Below are 24,782 nucleotides of genomic sequence, written 5' to 3'. Positions count from 1 at the left end.
CCAAATTTTTAGTTTCCCCAAAGAAATCATTTCTGAGACAACAAGATGAGACGGATTATTTCCAAAACTTACCGTTCTTGCTGTAGTTCTTTGCAATTGATTTGGTATGACGCTCGTTATTGTAGTGCATTTTCCCATTTTATAGCTGACCCAGTAAAGGGGATCATTCTGGTCATCTTGGCAGTTTGAGCGCAAGCTGCACTTGTTTTCCAGTGAACACCAGCCGCAATATGGATCCTTTGCGCCAAGGCACTCACCGCAAGTCTTATATATTGAACAGTCGTGCACTTTAACTTTAGAAACATGTCGTTTTGACATAACGTAAACATGCATGCGGTCATTATCGAAATGCATATCCGAATTTATTGGTGAACCATTATCGATCACAATGTCAGCATACTCTGTGGCCGAACTAGCTGATTCCACGACAACCTTTTTCAGATGTCCATCGGCCGTTCCAATGAAGACCACGGTATAGTCACTGGTTCGTGTGGCTGCTACAGCTGTCAGGCGAACGTTAAACAGACTCACAGGTACGGCAGCTATTGGATGTTCTCCACCAAGTGGGGAATTTACATCAAGACCGCAGAAGTCTTCGCCAATCGTTTGAAGTTTCTGTTCGGATCACGGTAGGAAGAAAAGAGGAGGTTTATGAGGTGGTAGTTAAGGCAAATTGAAGGCTTTTCTACTTACCGTTGAAACGCATGCCATGTTTGGAGAAATGAAATCAAGACCGCGCATACCAATTCCATTGAAACAACCCTTAATGTTTTGCATGAACTTCCGTCGGATCGCTTTCAAAGAGTATATGCAAAGTGCCGATCTGTGAGAAAAATCAGCAAGGAGAACAGTGAGAATATTGTTGCTTGAAAGGACGGTAGATTAGGCAAACAATCGGAAGATTTCGCTTACCTAATCGAAAGCAAACTGTAAAAGAAACTTACTTGTTCGTAGGCACATCATCAATTCCCTCCGAGAATACAGCATACAACACATCATCCTGTGCAGTAATCGCCAAATTCTCAGCTAAATCCGACCCAGGCTTACCCAAATATGCCGCCTGGACCAGATTATACTTCTTTCCACCCTGGGAGTCACTTATGCAATCGATTGGTATCTCAGTATATGAGTAATAGTTGGAATCCTCCTGACATATTCGCACCAGCTTGCTGATGTACTCCTTCGATGCAGCCTGATTATTATGCTTTAACTGTGTTGTCAAAAAATAGGAGAATTTTTCGGAATTGAAGCCATAAATATAATTGACCAGGTACGATTCACGAGCATATGAATTAATAAAGATGCGGGTGCCAGTTGTGACTGCCGAAGAGGCAATCTGGAAGAGGCGATCATTCTCTAAGCTACGTGATGCTACCGCTGGAATTTCGCTACGATACAATGAATTTTTCGTGTATGTCACGCCCACATACATGACATTTGAGACGGGCGGCTGAGGTGGTCCCGGTGCTATGAATGCAACCGTCGAGGACAGTTCATCGTTTGCAACCACCGCCTCTTGGACTTCTTTTTCAACAATGCTGGCATTCTGCAGGTTTCGTATTGTACAGACACCCTGAAATAGGGAACCGCAGACGATGAGGCGTGATGTGGCTCGATCTATTAATAGAGCCTTATTGACATTGTCCTTGAGATGTCGTTGAGTTTGCTGCGGACATTCATGTACGCGACAATCGTCTGAATCGTTTTTTGGCCCCGTAATAACGGACACTTCTACGATGAGATCGGGTGAAAGTTGGTACAGTCTATTGATTCCGCCAATGAATACCTGAAATAAAAGAACAGTTAGTGAAGCTAAAAAAGACATCCCTAAAAATGTAAAGCCACTGAAAACTGACAGGACTCCATAGTCTATTTCGATGAGTTTATACCCGCTCTTTACTCTCTTTGGAGCCTGGAGTCCACAGAAATTAAGGTGCTTAGTACTGTGCACTTTATATTCCGGACTATGGTCGATACCTGGGTTTACTTTAGAGTCGATACCTGGGATTACTTTAGAGTTATCGGTTACTAAAAGAACCCAGAGACCTATAGCTTATGTATGAAGCAACTAGTGAGTGAATGTGCATGGCTCAAAAACAGAAGAGGGTTCTGGAGCCGGAGTCTACCTCTCGAATAAAAACGAGAAGTGGGCTTTTCCTTTGGGACAATATGCAACGGTTTTTCAAGCCGAAGTTTATGCGATCCTAAGGGTGGCAAACTGGGTGATTGACGAGCGTTTGAAGGGCAGGCGCATCGCAATCTGCAGTGACAGTCAAGCTGCACTGAGAGCATTGAGCAGTCCTTCGATCACCTCGAAAATCGTTCAGGAATGCAGAACGTTTGAACTCTATGTCTAGATTCAATACTGTGGAACTACTCTGGGTACCTGGTCACTGTGGCATAGAGGGAAATGAACTCTCGGACGCTTTAGCAAAAGAGGGGTCAATCTCCCCTATGCCGGGACCGGAGCCAGCAATTGGAGTATCAATGGCATTGGCTAAATCTGTTTTCAAAAACTGGGAACAAGTTTCCGATAATGACAGGTGGCAGAGCCTAAATGCTGCTCGACACACCAAACTTTTCCTGCCAGAACCCAACATACGTACCGCAAAGTTTATCCTGTCGAAAAGCAGGAGGACTTGCAGCTGTATTGTGGGCATTTTGACAGGCCATAATTTACTAGCTGGGCATATGTTCAGAATAGGAATTACTGAAGATGATACGTGTCCCTCCTGTAATGAGGAAGCGGAGTCCACGGAGCATTTCCTATGTGAATGCCCCGCCTATGGGCGCATCAGGCATCAGATCTTTGGTGCCGATGTCCTCCAATTGCGACGGGTAGCATCACATTCACTACCGGAAATCCTGCGATACGTTAACGAATCCGGAATATTCCGTTAGACGGGGGAGGCGAGTACATTGGGCCAACACGGCCTGAGTGCTCAGAAGCTGTAGCTTCTCCCCACCATACACACACACACACGACTGAATGTGCTCGTATTAAGGAAGAAAAGTAGGAGGCAAGGGAAAAGAGGAGGAATTGGGAAGAAATGTTAGAATGGAAGGATGGAAAAAAGGGGAAGAAGGGAAAAGGGAAACAGTGGAAAGGGGAAGGAGGAAAAAGGGGGAAGTAGGAAGAAAAAAAGCATAGGTGAAAGAAGAGACGACCGACGGAAAAAAGGGAAGATTTGGGGAAAATTTATTCTTACACCTGAGCACCTAGTCGCGACGATTTGCTCTCAATTCGAAATCGGAGAAGCAGTAACCTTAGAAACGGTATCTTTGCGAAAAGCGTACAGCGACATACAAACTGAGGCACTAGTTCTTCCTGCAGAAACCGCGAAGAAGCTTTTGGAAGTTGTAAAAGTAGCATCCGGGAACAGGGGAGGATAGCTGGTAGTAACAAATGTCCGGTGTTCAGGAGGGCCTTGAATACCACGAAATCAATATGAAGGTAATACAGATAAACCTCAATAGCTACGAGGCGGCTGAGGATCTCCTGGCACAAATTGTAGTAAGCGAGAGAGCGGACTAGAACCAAGTCAGCGAACCATACCAAATATCAGATAATAATGCGTGGATTCATGACAAGAGCAAATAGGTCGCTATGTGGGCACGCAAGAAGCAACCGTTCCTGGAAATCGATGAGCGATTAGAGGGTTTCGTCCGAGCTATAATAACGGCTTCAATTTTTACAGCTGCTATGCAAGATCTAGTTGGACAATAGAATAATTCCAGCCAATGGTAGACAATATGGCGACAACCGCAAACGCTAGGGTTCCACTAGTTATCGACGGTGATTTCAACGCGTGGGCAACAGAGTGAGGTAGCAAGCATACCACCTACAAAGGTGGAAGGTGACTGAAAATGTTTGCATCTTTGGAATTAGAAATTGCAAATAGCGGTGAGACAAACACATATCGTAAAGCTGATATGGATTCGATCATTGACATCACTTTCGCCAGCTTTTCGCTTCTGCCTAAGAAGAGGTGGCGGGTTAGCGAACAATTCCGCCACGGTGATAATCAGATGGTAATATTTGATATTTGAGTGTCCGGATAGCTGAGTGGTTAGAGCACAAGGCTGTCATACGGAAGGTCGAGGTTCAAATCTCATTGATGGCACTGAGATTTGTATCGTGATTTGACGTCGACTCAGCTGTGTGTGAGTACCTGAGCCAAATCAGGGTAATAACCCCGGGCGAGCGCTAAGCTGACCACATTGCCTTCTACAGTGTACTGTAGCTCACTTCGAGGCCCTGATCCAATTGGATTGTTGCGCCAACGATTATTATTATTGTTAATATTTGAAATCAAAGCGTACATAATGGAACAGGAACTGACAGGTCGAAAATGGAAGCATAGCCTCTTCGATAAAGATGCGTTTGACTTGGTGATTAACTCCGCCAGTATGAACCAAGGATCAGCAGAAAATTTGACCAAACAGCTAGTTCAGTCTATTGCCAACTCGTGCGATACTGCATTGCCGAGAAGAGTTCCCAGCAGAAGAAACTCACCATGCTACTGGTGGAATCAGGCAAAAAAGACGCTGAGGACAAAGTGCCTGCAAACCCGAAGAAGCGTCCAACGTTTGAGGAGAAGATTGGACTTCCAGGAGGTGCTCCCCACATTCAAACAATTGAGATACCATTTGCAGAAAGCCATCAAACAAAGCACAAGCCTTAAAAATCTCTGCAACGAAGCTGACGCAAACCACTGGGGCACAGCCTATACAGTGGTGATGTCTAAAATAAAGATCGGACACAGTCATCGAGGTAGTTAGTGTAGCTGCTTTAAGAGTCCATAGCCGAAGATGCATTGCTCCAGGTATTCAAACATAAAAAGGACAAGAAAGCACCGAGACGTGATGATACTCCCAATAAATGCCTCGACGAAGGGATATTCCCTAAAAAATGGAAACAGCAGCGTTTGGTTTTGTTACCAAGAGCAAAAACAACCTAGCTGTCCGTCCTCATATGCAACATATTGTTCGCCTTATAGATACGATGGGGAAGATACTGAAAGGAATAACTGCGAACAGATTGCGCGGGACAGCTGAAAATGAAAGAGCTCTTTCCGATATGCAGTTTGGATTCAGAAAAGGTCGCTCCATTATCGATGCAATAAAGGTATTGGTGGACACCGCTGCCACTGCAGGTGAGAGATGGCGGTCAAAAGAGTACTGCGCACGATGAACGTGAAGAACGCTTTCAACTAAGTAAACTGGTCGGCCATCCAAAAATCCCTCATCCGTATGAACACCCCAAGGTTACAGACAGGGAGCTAAATTACGAGAGCGAGAAAAGCACGTTTTACTAACGTGTCTCAGCTGGAGTCCGTCAAGGGTCGGCATTCACCCTTAGGGGTAAAAGTAGCAGGTTTCGCCGACGATATTGCTGTGATTGTAGTTCCAAAGCATATACACGAGATTGGGGCTGCAACCAATGAAGCGATCTGGAAGATCAAAAGTTGGCTGGAAACTGCCGGACTAGTGCTCGGAGATCATAAAATAGATATCGTACTGATAACAAGCCTACGTTAAAAAAAGGCTGCACACTTACAAGCAAATATTGGCAGACCCAAATACGTCAGTGGAGTGTTGCTGTCTCGAGTAATTAGCCCAGTCTTGCTCTATGCCGCTTCTGTATGACCTGCAGCATTGATGACTAAGAAAGTCAGGAGAAGCCTATTGCGCTCGTACAGATTATGTGCTCTGAGAGTGATATCAGATGACAAAGCATTAGTTATAGTCGGGCTGTTGTCGGTAGACATCTTGACTGAAGAGATGAGACGAATCTATACCAGGAGAACGACAATCCAAGACGCTGTGTAACTGATCAAGAGCGAGGAAAGGGAATCATCAATGGTCAAATGGCAGACCCGATGAGATAGCTCGACGAAAGACCAATCCGTATGCAAGTCAAACGTCACCACGGAGCTTGTAGTTACCAGTTAACGCAGTTTCTATCTGGTCATGGTGGGTACCGCAAAGATCTACACAGATTTGGGCACGATGACTCGCCAGCATGCCCAACCTGCCCAGCCGAGGAAGAAAACGCAGAGCGTGCAATATTCTATTGCAGTTGCTTCGTCGCGTGAAGGACCATCATTCCGAGCGTGCATCTTCTGGTCGAGCGCATGCTTCAGTCGGAAGACAAATGGCAGGAAGTAGTGTCGTTCGTAACTAATGTGCAAAAAAGGAAAGGAAAAGGCAAGCGAACAGCCGTGCAGGAATGATACCATAAATGCTAATCGGCCCTGTGTAGTAATATCTAACGACAGTTCCCCGGGGTGAGCAGTTGAAGGATGCACGACTGTGGTTTATTAGTACGTAGGAGCGGATTTACGTCCGCGAATCGTCAGCGGTTTCTCCTGATGTCTTTGGAAGATTCCACATCCTGGCTTGGCAAAAAAACAACCTAGATTGCTAGGTTTGGGTAGAACACCAACTTTTGCTTTTTCGACTGGAGAAGGCAAAATTGTCAGGGCTAGTCTTCACTCCCAGTTTCAAAGCTCGATTGGGGATGCCATCCAAAACTGGGGCCTTGTTGTCACCGATCCTACCAGATATTTTCCGCAGCTCCTCCACAGTTACTGGAGATATTATGCCTTCATTTAGCTAAACAACCGTTTGCCTTCCTCTATTTTCGTGGTGAGGGAACAAAGTGGTAACAATCTGTTTCAAGAGGCGCGGACAGGTCACCTGGGGTGTTCTCCGCAGCCGTTTCATTACACATGGTCACACAGTTGTTTGAAGTAACTTTTTTTATTCCTTCGGCCACGCAGTTGCCTATGTGCTTCCATCCGACCATAGCCACCGGGCTTTCCCCTCCGGTAGAGCCTCCCTGCTCGGAAACATCCGGCTCGCAAACTTGTCATTTCGTTGTTCCAGCAGTAGTTGGGTTACCTACTGGGGCCCCTCAGCCTCCGGTAGAGCCTCCTTGCCCGGAAACATCCGGCTCGCATAATTGCGATTTCGTTGTTCCACCAGTAGTTGAGTTACCTACTGGGAAGCAATCGCCTTCTGGGCATAGTAGCATCACATACTTCCGTCAACCATCGATTGACTTGGCTGGCTTTCTCTTTAACCGTACCATTCAGGGATATGTCGGATTTGAGTGCCACGGAAAACGTGTTCCCCTTAAAAGCTTTCACCTTCGCGCCTAGCAAACCACCCGACATCCTATGAGAACTCTTTTTCGAGCTCTTGATTTCCATGCGCTAGGCAGGTGTGAGTATAGTCGTCACTGACATGCCAAGCGGCTCTACTGAGGATAATGACGTGACCCACCAGGGCAGCTATGAATATCGTAAGATGATCTTCTAAATAAGTAGCCGCGGACAAGCAGAACGTTTCCATTTGTGTTCGTCTTCAATAACCTATTCCTCCTCCTTAACAAATTCGTAATCCTGGGTGAATCGACGCGAATTGCAATGACGTTACACGGCTCACCTCCAAATACCTTCTCTACCTTTGGTCGTAACCATGGGACATTGCAACATTAGGGCTCTACTGCACGGTTGCTGACTGGTCCTCCGTTACTCGTGGGGATAAATTTGGGGACATTTGTTTAAATTTTTTTGATGGGACTTCAAGGACACGTAGACAGTACCTAACACAGTTAAGTGTCGCTCAATAACACCAGAGCGGCTCTTCGCCTTTGGATGTTTTGGCGGTTATGTCTCAAGCACTAGGGGCGGGAGACCTAGACGTCGTATGGTTTGGACGAACTAACTCAACCAATTTACCGTCCGCGCCTATTACCATATCACAGAATGGCATCCATCAGGGTACAGACACCGGCTCCATGACGGGTTCATAATTCGATTTCGGAAACTAAGTCATGTTCCGGAACAGAACGTTGCCAGTCAATACCGGATGATAGTGAAAAATAATCGAATTGCCCTACCAACTAGGCAACAAGCTTTCCACGAAGTTTGACTTGAGCTCGGTGTGAAGTCTTTTACAAATCAGACTGAACATAGGAGCACATGAAGTACTCGACCCTATAAAGCACTCCATGAACCCAGTAATTACGAGAAGCTTAGTAACTGAGTATGTCGACCCAATTTGTAATGAGGTTTTGACGGCATTCCAGATAGCATTCACAGAATATGTTGAGGTTCTCCAAGACGCTAGGCCAAGGATCTCAAAACTAAAATTCACTTCGGCAACTACGAACATCATTGCTGCCGTTGATAGAATTTTGACTAGCGAGATTACTGCGACAGAAGTTCATAGCCTGGTCTATGTTGCAGCTACCACGGTTATTGGTCTTCATAATCAACTTCTTGGAGCGAATAACAGAGGTACATTCAGGAGCATTTTCTGGGTGTTTTGACTCAACAAAAGATTTAAAAATTTTAGATATAATTTTGGCCGTGTTACGTAAGCACTTCTTGGAAATCCATCACTAAGGGCAGATGATAGATAGGTATCATAAAAGCTTTCAGCGAAGGACAGACAACACCTTGTTCTTCACTAACTCAGGTCGTAAAATTAACCTCGATCTAGACCAGGCAGAAAACATCTGGAGAAGTGTTTAGAGCGAACCCAGCCGTTGCGTTCATGCGAGGTCCTCCCCGAAATGACCATGCCTGATGTAACTGAAGTCGACGTAGAAAAAACAGGTAATTGGAAGGCACTAGGTGTTGATAAGATTCATAACTTCTGGCTGAAACAGTTCAAGCGTACTCACAGGGTATTGGCAAATCATTTTAATCAGATAATTGTCAATCCTAAATTAGTTCCAAAATTTTTCACCTATACTGCCTCATCTGATGTGTTTCTAAAAGCACTGCAAACCCTCAAAGCCATTAGCCGGTAATCCAAGTTTACTTACTTCCGTCTCTGAGAATTTGCAAGCACCTCTGCCCGCACAAGTGATGAATAAAGCAGGATGAATCGCACCACACCAGCTAGAAGCGACCTCCGATAGTGTTTCGATCGACCAATATTCGGCAACAGTTTTGCAAGTGCCTTGGTAACACTGGTTGGATGAAATAACGTTCAGCAACGGGTGTTCTTTGTAATCAATATATCAACGAACGTCTCAAGTCTAAGATTTATCGGAATGTCGTCCGCAGTGTCTATGGTCCTAAATGTTGGCCGTATGTTGAATATCTGCGGTTGATATGGGGTTTCTCCGGTCATGGAAAAATTGCGAGAGGTGTCTTCAATAGTATGGTCACGTAATTGTCGCTAAGGGTAATTCAGGCTTGAGGCTTTGGAGGACGCTATCTTAAGCACGGATGGGCGGATCCTGGTCGGGGGTGACTCCAATGCTAGGGCAATTGAATGGGGCATGCCTCACACAGATTCCAGAGGGAAACGAATTCTGGAAATGGCGGGGAGAACAGGACTGGTAGCTGTAAACACCGGATCTACCCCAACGTTCCGGCGCCCGGGCTGCGAAGGAAGCATTCCAGACGTAACCTTCGCGTCGGAATCACTGGTGTCGCTGGTGGACCATGTACCATAATGATGGAGTACAAATCAGCCAAAAGGAGACTCCGCAGCGCAATAAACAAGAGCAAAGCTCACTGCTGGTAAGATCTGATCGACGAGGTGAATGGGGATCCGTGTGGACTCGGTTACAAACTTGTAACCCGCAAAATCGGGGCTCTGCGGAAACCCTGTTCACTGAAGGCCGAGCAGATGGACCGCATTGTGAGGGCACTCTTCCCTGCACACCCCGTATGGGATGGTGACGTCGGCGCGGAGAGCGCAGAGGACTGTCCACTTTTCTCTATAAAAGAGTTGGAACAGGCAGTCCTCTCTATGAAAAACAAGAAGGCGCCAAGACCCGATGGTATTCCAACAGAGGTATACAAACTGGTATTCCAACACCGGCCAGACCTACTGCTCGGCGCATTCAACGCTTGCCTGAAAGAGGGCATTTTCCCTGCTCGTTGGAAAGTTGCGAGGCTTCCGCTGATCCATAAAGGAAAAGGCGACCCCGAATTGCCGTCTTCATACCGCCCACTATGTATGCTTGACACTGCTGGGAAAATGCTCGAAAAGCTCATCAGAAGTAGACTCGCTGAAGCAGTTTGGTTTTAGGGCAGGGAGATCGACAATTGATGCTGTCATGCAAGTCGTGGACGCCGTTCGACGAGCAGAGGCACATAGCCGCCGAACTCGACGGGTGGTGCTCCTCGTAACGCTTAACGTCAGAAACGCCTTCAATTCCGTAAGATGGAAAGACATTCTAGGCACACTAGACAATACCTTCAACGTGCCGAACTATCTCTTACGGATTTTGAGGGACTATCTGAGGAACCGCTCCCTGCTCTGCTCTGAAACACTAAAGGGTCAAAGGTGGATGGAGGTCACGTCGGGGGTAGCACAGGGATCCATCCTAGGCCCGGACCTCTGGAACGCTACCTATGGGTTCAACCTTGCACTGGAAAAAACCGAAGTAGTCATCCTGACTAAAAAGAGAATTCCGACCCTGCGTCCCATATCGTTCGGCGAGTCGATCATCGAGTCAAAATCAGCGGTAAAGTACCTCGGGTTGACTCTTAACTCAAAGATGAGCTTTTCTGAGCAAATCCAAGCAGCAGCGAACAAGGCTGCGGCTGGAGTTTCGGCGTTAAGTAGGCTAATGGCAAACATTGGGGGTCCTACGTCTAGTAGGCGACGTCTCCTGATGAGCTCAACGCAGTCTGCCCTGCTCTACGGCGCAGAGGTATGGGCTAGCGCTCTTAACAAGGAGGTATATCGTAGACGCCTCGCGCAAATACAGAGACGGGGAGCTTTACGGGTGGCGTCTGCGTCTGGTGATCGCGGGAGTTATCCCCGTTGCCCTTCTTGCTAGGGAGCGTCAGGCTATATACAAGCGCAAGGGAGATGAGCCAAGGGAGGTGGTTGCTCGCGAAGAACGGCAACACACTCTGGACGAGTGGCAGCTCTCTTGGCAAAATGAAACTAGAGGCAGATGGACTGCGCGGCTCATCGGCAACTTAGGTGCGTGGCTGAATCGGAAGCATGGTGAGACTGACTATTTCCTTACCCAATTTTTAAGTGGGCATGGAGGTTTTCAGTCTTACCTGCACAAGATTGGAAAGGCGCGTTCTCCGGATTGTGTGTTTTGCAATGGAGTTGTGCACGACGCCCACCACACTTTTTTTTCTTGTGGAAGGTGGGATGGGGTTCGTCAGCAGCTCTATTTAAACACAGGGGATCTCTCTCCAGACAACATTGTGGAAGAGATGCTGAGGACTGCTGACAGGTGGAACCGTGTTGCCCATTACGTTCGGGCCCTTTTCGTTGCTAAGAAGATAGAACTCGACCGCTGGAGGAGCCGGATGGCAGGGGGCTCCTTGAACTGACAGTTCCCTTCCTCCTCTCCCCTCCCGTTGGTGAAAGGAATTCCCTGATTTGAAGGCTCCGCAAGGCAAGAGAGTTCGGGGGCTGGCCCGAAGTAATGTGACAAACGGTTCCAGGCTAGCTCTCTGACGATGGGGAGGTGTTTAGTTGGTAGTCCGACGACGTACCAAATCGGAAGTCCAACACTGTGCGTAAATGCATTCACCTACCCTACCCCAAAAAAAAAAAAAGGGGGAATTCAGTTGCCAAGACTGGTCTGAACAACAAGTCGATTGTAAGCCGAAACAACGGTGACTTGATTCACTGGATGGGGCTGCGTCCAAACCAAGCCTTTGACAGAACAAAATGGCGCATTCGACTCCGCTTGTTAAGGGATAAAGGCTAAAGAAAAAGATGTATATATAAAAGCAAAAATCGATCTATGGAAACCCTCCCATTGAGAAGTCTCCTTAAGATCTAGGGCGCTAACCGCAATTCTCTGCTCAATCTGTACTTAATTTAGTTACATTCTAGCCGGTTTTCGGACCTTCTTTTAAAAGGGATACCGAATAAATATAAAATATGATTCAAAAATACTTACCCGTCCTGTTATTGAGTCCACAACCAAATGATTTAATTTTGTATCGAATTCCGTTTGTTGTGTTATTATATTGCTAAGGTTCTGTGTAATTTTTGTGTAGTGCGCTATATCCCCACTACCAATAATATCACCACTATTACTGTTTTTATTACTACCACTACTGGCTACATGCCGATCCAGTGCTGTCAGCAGCAGTATGCTAAATAAAATCTTCATCGTTTTATTCACGACATATGATCTGAAAAGATAAGATGAAAAGCAAATTATTTATGAGTAACAGTTGGACGTCAATGGATAATATTAAATTATATCACGCGGGTCATTAAAATACTCGGAAATCGCATGAAAGGTTGAGTTGATTTTTTGTAATAGGGTTGAGATGCGCTATAGCTCTCGCCAGGTGCGGTGGGAGGGGCTCAGTTAGGGGCGTGCAGCTAAATAACTTCCAGCCGAGACGCAATAACAGTGGCCTAACCAGTCTTATTTGGAAAACTTACAAGCTATCTTCCTTTCTTGTTTCTTGGAGAAGCTTCGTCTTCCTTTGAGCAGCAATAAAACTCTGCTGTTGCTCAGATGGAAAACGAGTGATTTTTTGCTCACAAATTCACAATACAATTCCAAAACGCCTACCTGGCTAAATTCTCATTCCTAACTACTGGTTCGGTGTCATAATTTGCAATCGCACGCGTCATGGTGCATTTCTAAAGTACATTTTCCTTTACAATTACACTGCGGATTCATATTTTCAGAATGAGTTGATTGTTTATTATATTATGTAAGAATATTTGCGTATCCGATGGTTCTATTTATACATAGCTCGCAGTTTATATACGTTGAATATACCCGATATTCAATTCGATGTGATACTGTCATTTCATTTTTTAGGAAATAGTAATTTGACAAGGTAACTTTGACCTATCATAGCTTTGTTGATAATAGTACCAAACTTTCCAGTATGATGCCTGATATACTTTTTTTACAGCACATTTTACGGTTGTAGGATGAACCTACAGAAATTCGCAGTAAATTTCCAAAACATAATAATATATTATCATTAAGTATATTTGACAGCGCGATGACTGATGGTTTAGCGTCAACCTCTCAATCTTGATGCTCTGAGTTCGAATCCCAATTGTCATAGGTGTCTGTATTTAGCTCGTTACTGCATGTTTGACTGTGTGGATGCCCTATACTCTACTAAGGAGTAAAGACGAAACACTAACTTTATTTAAGAAGATATCGTAACGGAAAATATTCTGAGGCCATTGCATAGAAAACCATAATTATTTTCAGATTTTTTGATTGTGTAGTTCCTGAGAATGACTTCTTGAAGTAATTTACCCCTTACTTCTCTGTGGAGAGAATCAAATGCTTATAAAATTTTTATTTTTTAATGTATTTCAAAAATCTTTTTTTTGTGTTGAAGCTTTCTGTATATTCTTTCGCATGGATGTTATTGTCGTGCATTTAAATTTTTAAAAAACAAAAAAATTCAACAAAAATTGAAATCGTAAAATTTTTAACCGGTCAAAACTTTGGATTTTTTTTTGTAACGTTCGATATTACAGGTTTTAAAAGATGTCTCGTACTAAAACATTTTCACAAGAGATAAAGAAACTAATGATAAGTGCACAGAATGTTAACACTCTATGAGAAGTCGGAGTGCTTTTTGGTATCACAAAGTTTGCGCTATGGTGAGTCTATAAACAAGTCGGGAAACCGGAAGCTCGGCGCTTCAGGCATGTTTGTTTCTGCTGTGAGTAAATTTGAGTGCAAAACTATCCCTTTTATACGTAGCCCGTTATGTATATCAATTTAGCATGTCAAACTATTCACTTTAGTATGATATTGATATTTAACTGCAGTAAATTTACACGGTAAAGTCAACTTTGAGCTACTGTAACTTTCTTAGTAATAGCATAATTTTGATCAAACTTGGAGATAACACGCTTCATATTGTATTCTATACTACTACAAACTTTTAAAACTCTAGGATAAACTAACTCAAGGGGTGTTTTTACTCTGTTTCCCCAAAAATATGGTAATATACTATTATTTACTTAATCTGAGCATATGTCGATATGGAGAGTATTTTCGGACCTGGACACCATATAGAGGCAGCTTCATGATTTTTTTCAGATTTTTTGGTTGAGTAGTTTCTGAGAATGGGTCCGTTAAAGAAATTATCATTTTCCACCCTCCCACTCCCCGTCTTTCTAACAAATGTCAAAACTAGGACCGATTTCGAAAAGTACTAATCGAGACCTTTCATTTGATACCCAACTTGACTATGTTCGGTGAAAAAAAATTTTACACCCCCCTTAGTCTCAATGTAGAAGGATACAACTCACCGCATGTCTGGGCGTTGACAGTTCCCACCTTCTCACCAAATTTTGTGACAATCGGTATAGTCATTCCTGAGAAAAGTGCGTATGGCAGACAGACAGACAGCCACATCTCAGCCATCGCTGAATTACCTGGGAGTAATATTCGACGCCAAGCTGAGCTTTAAACCCCACTTAAAGCTTACTGGACAGAAAGCGACGACAATCAGCTCAACACTGGCAAAGATGCTTCCAAATGTAGCCGGCCCGAAGCACAGTCGACGAATACTCTTATCGCGAGTCATCAGCTCTGTACTTTTATACGCGGCACCAGTATGGGCGTCGGCGATAAAAAATTGGAGAAAATCGTTCAAGCTACATATCGATTAAGCGCTCTCCGAATATGTTGCGCCTACCGAACAACATCTTACGAGACAGCATGCGTGATTGCGGGGATGATCCCGGTAGATATTCTAGCCAATGAGGAAAGTCGTCTGTACGAAAATCAGGAAGCAAGCCTAAACAAGCAAAGTGAGCGATTGCGGTCACTCGCTGCATGGCAAACAGCATGGGACCAGGCGGAGAATGGCCGGTGGATACACAGGCTTATCCCAGACATAAGCATGTGGACTATGTGGAACCACGGTGAAACGAGTTACGATCTGACTCAGTTCCTAACTGGACACGATGGATACAGGAGTTACCTCAATAGGTTCGGTCTAGATGAATGTGACCAATTGTCCTACGTGTGAAGGTGCAGTCGAAAATGCAGAAAACGTTTTGTTCGCCTGCCCCAGATTTAAAAGCTCAAGGAGAAAGCTTGAAACAGAGCTAAATACTCGTTTAACGGTAGAAAATCTGATTAGGTACATGATGCTATCAAATACAGCATGGGACGCGGTAGTTGCAATGGTGAAACGGATCCACCAATAACTAAAAACAGCAGAAGTACAGCGGAGACATAGAAGGGACGCCACTGCAATTAACGCCACGTAAAACGGTAACAGCTCGTTTAAAGTGAACAGCTAAGATCTGAACAGCCCCGCGAAGCAATACCGGAACGGTGGTACCGCGGGGAGAGTGTGGAGAAAATATGGGAGGTTTTAGTCGGTAAGAGTCTGGCATGCCTGTCCTAGATTCCAGATGCGTATCCATGATGGATTTCTCCCAGCCAAAAAAAAATGACAGACAGACATGGAACTGATTTTAATAAGGTTTTGTTTTGCAAATAAAGGAGGTGGATATCTAAATAACGAAATCATTGCACAATGTTCAAATATCAACACCAGCTGCTCAGTGTCTTTTTGTCTTTTGCGATTGTGAAACAATTGATTTTTACTAATTTGGCGTAATTATAATAACTTTTATTAAAAATGGACTAATAAGATGAGGGTCATCAAAAAAACCTTGGATTTCGAAGGAAGAAATGAAAGATAGATAGCAAATTTGCGGAAATTCATGAAGATTATTAGTCGTTGATTGGGGTCGCGTTTTGTGGAGCAACGAAAGCAAGCTGAATCTGTTTAATACTGATGGAATTAGATATGTTCGCCTTCCAGGTGGAGTCTGCAACGATCCTAAGTACCAGGCATAGGGATGGAAGCATAATGATCTGGGGCTGACATCAGTTTTGTGTGAAATTTTCGGCACTAACACCATTTATTATAGGGTGCTTTTCTTGTGATAGTGCTGGTCCATTGATTCAAGTTGAAGTAGTTATGCGATGGCCAATGTATTGTGAGTTTTTGGGAAAGCACCTCAAGATGGGAAAATATTGGATCTTCTCACAGAATAGCGTTCCTGAGCACACGTCCAAGTTTGTTCAGAATTTCCCAAATGACAACCAAGTTGCAAAAATAACGTGGCCTTCTCAAAGTCCTGACCGGAATCTTATTGACCATCTTTGAGAAGAGTTACATTGACGTATTTGAGATCAAAACTTTTCTAAAACAGCTGTATATATTGGGTTGGGGAAAAGAAATGTCGTACTTTGTCAATAGATGGCGACACTTAAACATATCGCATCGAGTCATTCTATACGGTGATTTGAAGACGACAATCTGTGCTACAAGTGTCTCTTTGACAGTGTCGTGATCGTACGTTTCAGTCCCAAGTTACAGCGCGTCAAAGATGGAGTCCACCAAGCAAGAAATTCGTCATATTTTACGTTTAAAAACGCAACGAAGGTGGCCTAAAAATATTTGTGAAGTTTATGGGCCCGATACTGTAACGATTCGCATAGCACAGCGTTGGTTTGATCGATTTTGTTCTGGTGTAGTGGATGTCGAAAATACACCCCGTACTGGTAGGTCAATCGTCGTAGAAACCGACGAAATCGTCGAAATCATCCAAGTAGACCAGCATGTGTGCATTCGCTCGATTGGCCAGGAACTGGATATAGACCATAAAACCGTTTGGAACCCTTTGCAGAAGACTGGATTCTAAAAAAGCTGGATGTTTGGGAGCCACACGAGTTGACGCAAAAAATCTCTTTGACCGAATCAACGCCCGCGATTCACTGCTGAAACGGAAGGAATTCGACTCATTTTTGAAGCGGATGGAGACAGATGATGAAAAGTGGATCACGTATGACAACCTCAAGCGGAAAAGATCGTGGTCGAAGCGCGGCGAGCCGCCCCAAACCAACGCCAAGCACGGATTGACGGCCAGGAAGGTTTTGCTGTGTGTTTGGTGGGATTGGAAGAGAATGATCCACGATGAGCTGCTCAACTATGGCCAGACCCTCAATTCCGTCCTCTACTGTGAGCAACTCGACCGTTTGAAGCAGACGATTGATCAGAAGCGAGCTGAATTGATCGATAGGAATGGTGCTGTGTTCCATTAGGACAACGCTCGGCTTCACACATCTTTGATGACCCGCCAGAAGCTACGGGAGCTCAGATGGGATGTCCTATCGCACCCACCGTATAGTCCGGACCTGGTACTAAGTGATTACCATTTCTTCCGGTCCATGCGAAACGTTCTTGGTGCTACTAAGTTGGCCTCAAAAGAGGCTTGTGAAAACTGGCTGTCTGAGTTTTTTGCAAATAAGGGTTTATAAGGGTGGGATAATGAAGTTGCCTTCTAAATGGCTTACTTAAATCGGATAATTCTAAGTATGTTAAATGAAGCGTCAAATTTCGATCACAAATACATTTCTTTTTCCCCAACCCAATATATTGTAAAGGAAATTGGAAATGGAATTTGGAAAAATTATGTGTAACATGAATATAAATCGTTATAATGACAATTAGCCAGGATACCCAAATTGTCTAACAGTAGGGCGAATATTTAGTTAGGATAATAGTTAATAGATGACTCTAATGCCAGTAAGGAGATCAAAGTATTTTTCTAGTAGTGTTCGCATTCTTTTCTGGAATTTTCCTCGGGGTAAAAAAGGGCCGAAGGTCCACCCACGAAGGCAGTCTAATTCTTGAGTTAGAATAGATTGCGTCGGTTATAAATAAGCCTCGAATTGTACCAGTTGAAGGAATTGTTCTATAATTAATTGTGCAGTATGGAAAAACACTTGTCGAAAAGCCACGAGGGCTCTGATGACTTGTAGATCCATAGCAGGAAAAAAATGGAGTTGCAGCCCGAAGATACTACTTTGGATATATACTGCAATAGTAAGGCCAATGATTACCTATGGAGCGGTAATCTGGGCAGAAAGAACCCAACTCAGCACACAAGCCAGGGAATTACATAAGCTCCAAAGGCTGGTTTGCGTGTGTATCAGTGTGGCAATGAGGACATGCCCAACGGCATCCCTGGAGGTCCTTCTGGGATTAACCCCTCTCCATCTGCACATACAGATGCAGGCAAGGAGATCAATATTCAGGATGGCCAGGAATATGAGTGAGGCGGGGAGCTGCCTAAATCGAAGGAAGATTGATATCCTTTCTAGGCGGTATCCCGAATTACTGATACCGAGGGACAACATGACAACGAGGTTTCACGATAAGAAGTTTGAAACACGTTGGAGTAACAAGGCAAACTGGGAGAGCGTAGCTGCGACATACGGCTTAAACCAGCAACTGATTACTTGGTACACTGACGGATCCCTCACAGCAGAGGGAGCGGGTGCCGGTGTCATTGATCCAAGGAAAATGTACTTTGAGCCAATGGGCAGGTACACTAGCATATTCCAGGCGGAAATTTACGCCATAGACAAATGTGCCTCCTTTAATCTGCAAAGGAACTACAGGGGGCAAAACATAGCTATTCTCATCGATAGCCAAGCAGCGATCAAGGCACTTAGGTCCAACCAGGTGAACTCTAAACTGGTATGGGAATGCCTTGAGAGACTGAATACACTCGGCTCGTCCAACAAGGTCTGGATACTTTGGGTTCCAGACCATGCTGGGTTGGAAGGCAATGAGGCAGCGGATGAACTAGCCAAGAAGGGAGCAGGGATGCCTTTACATGGGCCAGAACCCTTCTGTGGAATCGGAAACGGTTTCATGGCTATGAATCTAAGGAACGAAGAGAAACGGTTGAGGGAACTATATTGGGCGGGCCTACCAGGGATGGAGCAGTCCAGGGTGCTTATTGGGGGATACGAATCCATGCGTACAAAGGATTGCTTAAACCTCACCAAAAAGAACCTCCGAATCATAGTGGGAATTCTCACTGGTCATTGTCGGCTGAACTATCACCTGGGGAAGCTAGGGATATCTACGGACACTGCCTGCAGATTCTGTGAGGAGGAGGACGAAACCTCTGTGCACGTCCTGGGACAGTGTCCGGCACTTGTGCAAAGTAGGTCGATACATCTGGGAGAACACTTAATACCAGATGCAAAGCTGAAACTTCTGGAAGTGGGGAACATACAAAAGTTCCCAACGGTTACAGGCCTGCTTGAGATACTATGATTAACAGGTACACTATAACCAGTAAAAGGGGCACAATAGTTCTTCAAGGACGCGGTGCGACTTTCCCTTAACAGAATAATAATAATGGTTGTATAGTTTAGTGTAAAATAAACGCTTATATTGAAGTTATAGAAAAGTTTATAATGGATAGTGCGGAAGCGCATGGTCGACCGAGGGAACACGCCAACTTCCTTTCTTACGTGCTTATTGACTTTGCACTTTTGGTACCCGATGCACTGTCGGCCCAGGAGTTTGAGTCCTTGCTCATGGACAGCCAGAAGTATTTTCCAGTGACTAACCGGTTCGTCGTCATGATGCCTGGGTGCACAAGGTAGTGTATTCCGCGAAATTCTTCCCTGTGAAAATTGGCCGGAATGAATGGCCTTGTCTGAGGAGAAGTAAACTGGCTGATGAAGCTCATTTGGCGAGGGGACACTTTGTCGGGCTTTTGTTTAAGCGACAAATTAAGGGGTTTATGGTCTGTGATCACGGTGAACGGCTTGACCTCAAGGGAAAAGTATTCGATGGAGAGGTACGCGGCGAATTGCTCACGATCGTAAACGCTGTAGTTACGCTGAGCTGAGTTGTTATTTCCAAAAGAAGCTCCGCGGTTGCCAAGTTCGATTCACTCGTCGGCGGAGACCAGCGTTTACCGCTTTATTTGAGGCATCGATGAACATAGCTAGGGGTGCATCTGGTCGGGAAAATGCCAGCAGTGTCGCTTCAAAAATCTATTTGACAGTTTCAAACGCCTGGACGGCCTCAGTAGCCCACACAACCTCGTGGGGGTCTTTCGTGTTCAGTCCAGGTAAGTAAGCGCTGAGGATCGCCTGGTGCCTTGGGCAAGAAACGACGATAGAAGTTTAACATGTCCAAGAAATTTCACAGATCCTTTACCGAGAGGAGTTCACGGCTAGCCCTGCGGAGATGATGTACGGAGAGAATCTGCGCCTCCTCGCCGACCCTGTGCTGGACATCAGGGCAGGGTTAAGCGACTCAGGCATTTTCGCTTCAAAAAAGCGCCCGCAAAGCGTCAAGCCGTCAACTGTATCGGCGGCAGTTCAGTACGTCGGCAGAGGCGTTGACCACGGCCATGCATTCGTGGTTCTGATGTGCCGCCACAACCTAACCAGGCGGAAAAAGAGACTAACTAAACCGATTGGTACTATATATAAATGGACTTTTAGAGTAATTGATGATAACGATCGACAGCACATTGAGAGACATTTATGGACAATAGACGAAAACAATAATGAAATTGTAGACAGAATCAGCAAACAAATCAAAATAAACAATAAATTCGAAAAAAAAAAAATATAAAATTTAATGGAAACAATCCAATCAGATAGAGTTGCATTTTTAATCCAAACTAAAGAACTTAAAGAGGAATTATAAATTATATTCGATTGCTGAAAAGATAAAGTAGAAATTATTCAAGACAATATCCGCAATACTGAATACTCAGTGTTTGGCTAGCCGGTTAGAGGACAAGGCTGCCGAACGGAACGTCACGGTTACGTCAACTCAATCAACTCAGCTGTGAATGAGTACCTGAGTCAACTCAGGGTAATAATCTCGGGCGACCGTAATACATGAATGAACTGCTCTAACACACTTCAAGGCTCTGATCCAATTGGATTGTTGCGCCAACGATTATTATTATTATTATTATTAAGACTCAATATCATGTCAAGAAATATGTTAACAATGGAAGAATTATTGGAAAATCAAATTCATATCAAAGAATTAGGACAACAGTAGCAATATATGAATACGAAACAGGAAAGATATGAAAATATAATCACAACAAATAAATATCTTATATTACTAATACCTAATCATAAGCTAGAAGAAGTAAGCTTTGAACCAGAATATGTAATAAAATTAAGGAACATCACATACACATACAATAATGAGAATTATATTAAATAATTACACAAACAAATTTATGTTTTTATACGAACGATATTAATAAAATTCGAAAAAAATTAAAAGAACAAATATTGGAAATAGAACAGGGGAACATTAATTTATAATAAATAAAGTATTTAATTTATAAAGTACTCGTGACGAGAGAAAAATTAAATATACAGGAAATTTTCTAATAAACTTTGACAATTGTTCAATAACAATAAACGATTACACATTTTAAAATAGTAAACCACTTTTTGAAAATAAAATACTAATACCGGGAATGCATGTTACTAATCGGAAAAAGAAAATATCTTTATCAGAATTACACAATCTCACTATTGGAAATTACGATGAAATAAAAGAAATCAAATATGTATACATACAATCATATGAATGTGTGTAACAGTCATAATTATAATTATATTTGTAACGCTCTTTGTCTATTTTTACACGAAAAAGAAAAATGGTAAAAACATTGTTCGAAAATAAAACGAGGACAATGTTCTCTTAAAGGAAAGGGTAGTTATCTATCGGAATCATAACAATGACACACATGGTGACTCATTAAAGATGAATCATCATCTCTTTTCTTTCCGACCAAAAGCGGTAGCACAGATATGTTAGCGTAAACAAAACGTTCAACATAGATAAAAAGTATCTTAGGATAAGATACTTTACATTGTATGCATATTTGATAGAGCAAAGAAAGTAGCGACTATAAATTAGACAGCATCAAGTAGCTTAGTTAGTTGAGAGTTGATATCTATTGTAATTCAGGTACTGTATTCGCGTACTAGCGAGAACCTACTTGGAAAATAAATCGTTTTCTTTACTTTAAATACGCGTTAAATACAAAACTTGCTTTTTTTGCGTCTATGGTGGTTTGGCAGTCCTCATTGAACCATTTATTTCTTCTGAGCTGGGTCTCTTACCCGTTGCGACGCTACTGTAATTCACTTCTTTGTATGTACATCAAGAATGATAGAGGCCGTGGCTATTTTCTCTGATAACATGGTCGATTTGATTGTGCGTCTTCCGGGACAGACAACGTTCTCTTGAGTATATGCTGCGACTTGGAAAGCATTTAGATGCAGCAATCAAATTCCTGCTGCACACAAACTCTAAGCTCCTCCTCCAGGGTCAAATGCCTAGCTATTTAACCATTTCCTTTCTTGAGTTGTCATCATAGATAGATAGGGATCTGCTCAGTGAGTGCTCTACGAGCATCTTCCCTGAACAGAGAGTGCACATTTCAGGTTCCGAATGTTCACACAGATCATACTTTTTTCTGAAACTACGGACTTTAGATCTACCAAATTTTCAGAGTTTATTGCGAGGGGCTTACTTTCAATTTATATGAGAACAACCAGGTTTTGTTTTAATTCATTTTTATATAAAAAAAATAATACATTACATTATTTTGATGGCAGCTCCGTTATTATTTATCTCACTGAACTTTATCATACCCCATTTTAACTCCCCCTCGGACACCACCTTGTCGTGGTAGGGGAGCCTGTAGTAGTTTACTACTACACTAAGGGTGTCCAAAAATATGAATATGGAAACGATGGATTTAAACTCTCCAAGTGGTAAGAACTCACAGTTTGCACTTGGTGCCTACGGCGAAGTTAGCCAGAAAGGAAAGTACGGAAACTTTCAAATTGGGAGAAACTGGAAATCCGACTACGGCTGAATTCTGCCTGTCAGAACCTTCTCCTTCATCCTTACCAGGAAGAGTGGAAGAACGGGAAGCTGGTGACGTGGACGCTACTGGTTTAACGCCGGTGTGTGGAAATGGATCCAAGCGGTCCGGACACCGTGAACCTGGAAAGGCCCAAAGCCGACGGCAGAAGAGAGCACTGCGAAGGAAGATGAAGCACCTTGGGAATGAGGACATGGACGTGGCTGTACCACTAGGCGCGGTAACGCCCAGAGAAATCGGACACAAAGAAGTGGAATCTCCGGCGGAAAGTGGGGATAAACTGGAAACCCCGGTAAGATCCACACTGGACGCACCAGACTCTTCTGTCAGCGGTAATGCGCACAAGAAGCGTAAGATCAACACATCTGCTGTGGACAACGCTTTATTGTGCTCCGCACCAGCGCTTATATCCACGCGTCTCGCGGGGATTAGGACCGGTGTGCCCCCCGTATGGGGGCTCGCACTGGGGAAGGGACTACAGAGTGAATCCTACCTGCTAGTAACTTCTCCTACACCTTCCAAGGAACAGGCGGAAGGAAGGGAAACCAGAGACGTGAACGGAACTGACTTGATGCCAGTTCGAGTGATCGAATCTATGCAACCCAGACACCGCAAACCAATTAAGGTGCTAAGTGGAGAACAGACGAATGCTCTGTGGGATGAGATGAGATCTTTCGTGGATGAGAACATGGGAATTGCGGTACTTCCAAGTACGGCTTTTCTCAGAGAAATCAATCACGAGAGGATCGAATCTCTGGCGGTGCGGTGTGGGAGAAACCCCGTCAGACGCGGACTGCCGCATACGCTTCTAACTGTTTTCCATAAGACAATAGACTAAGTTTATGTCGAAAAACATAAAGATTGGTCAAATCAACCTGCAGCATGCCAAAGCTCCCTCCTACCTGTTGGCAGCGAGAATGACAAAGCTACAGGATTTCCCCTATATCTTTCTGGTGCAAGAACCGTGGGTTCGATTTAACAGAATCTGTGGCATTGGATCAGTAAAGGGCGCTAGGATCTTCTACGCCGAAAGATCCATAAGACCGAGAGCTTGCGTCCTGATGTCAAGACGGTTAGAGGCAACTATGCTGAGACAATATTGTTCCCAGGACTTAGCTACGGTCATCATACAATACCAAATAAATCGCGAGAGGAAAAACATCATAGTTGCCTCCGCTTATTTACCCTATGATTCTTTGTATCCTCCACCGACGCAAGAACTTAGGGATCTGGTGGCGTATGCAGAATCAAGTGGTCTCGAACTCTTAATAGGTTGCGATGCGAATGCTCAACATATTTGTTGGGGCAGTAGCAAATGCAATTCAAGAGGTGAGAAGCTATTTGATTTCATCACTTCAGCTGGTCTTATGACTGCAAATGTAGGGTGCGCCCTTACGTTCGTGGGACCGAGAAGAAGCGAAGTAATTGACCTAACAATCTGTACCCCAAAATCGTTAGAGTTGATTACACACTGGCGAGTGCTAGACGAGGTCTCACTGTCAGATCACCGATATCTAGAATTCAATCTGACTATTGCGGGCGAACAGTCTGCAGTACAAAAACGGAACCCTAGGAAAACGGATTGAGCAAAGTTCAATGAACTTCTTGGCAATAAAGTACAGTTCCCTAGGCGACTAAGGACTCCTTTGGTGCTGGAAGATGAATTGAAAGCTCTGAACGGCACACTTTTAGAGTGCTATGAAGAGGCTTGTCCTATTTCCCGAGGCCAAAGCGGTAAAACGGTTCCTTGGTGGAACCGAGAACTGCAAAAACTCAGGAAATCAACCAGGCGACTTCTAAATCGTGCTTGCAAAAGTAACAAGGACGAAGACTGGTTAAATTTCAGGAACTCACAACGTGAATATAAGAGGCTCGTGAGATGCTCGAAACGAGACTCCTTTAGAGCGTACTATGAGGAACTGGAAGGCGAAAGGGAGACTTCAAGGCTGTGCAGAGTCCTCAAAAGGGATGAGTCGGCCAAGTTGGATTCTCTTAGAAAACCCGACGGTACTTTCACGGGCTCCAGACTGGACTCAGTACAGACCCTCCTGGAAGTA

At 44.1% G+C, this 24,782-nt stretch overlaps 1 protein-coding gene across 3 annotated transcripts in view; it reads right to left on the bottom strand.

The window, feature by feature from the left end:
* The window catches only part of LOC119661038 (plexin-A2), a 177,471-nt gene that overhangs the window by 18,995 nt on the left and 133,694 nt on the right, over positions 1-24,782 (bottom strand). For all 3 annotated transcript variants that reach the window (XM_038070210.1, XM_038070212.1, XM_038070211.1), the window contains 4 exons: positions 11,912-12,149; positions 945-1,786; positions 694-823; positions 73-615 (listed from right to left, as the gene is read on the bottom strand). In XM_038070210.1, the coding sequence (XP_037926138.1) occupies positions 73-615; positions 694-823; positions 945-1,786; positions 11,912-12,127 (1,731 nt within the window). In that variant the 5' untranslated portion in view covers positions 12,128-12,149. The remainder of the gene's footprint in view (positions 1-72; positions 616-693; positions 824-944; positions 1,787-11,911; positions 12,150-24,782) is intronic.

This window comes from Hermetia illucens, chromosome 7, assembly GCF_905115235.1.
Source record: "Hermetia illucens chromosome 7, iHerIll2.2.curated.20191125, whole genome shotgun sequence".
NCBI classification, from domain to species: domain Eukaryota; kingdom Metazoa; phylum Arthropoda; class Insecta; order Diptera; family Stratiomyidae; genus Hermetia; species Hermetia illucens.
Note: the sequence above shows the minus strand (reverse complement) of the source record. Positions and strands in the feature narration are given on the sequence as shown.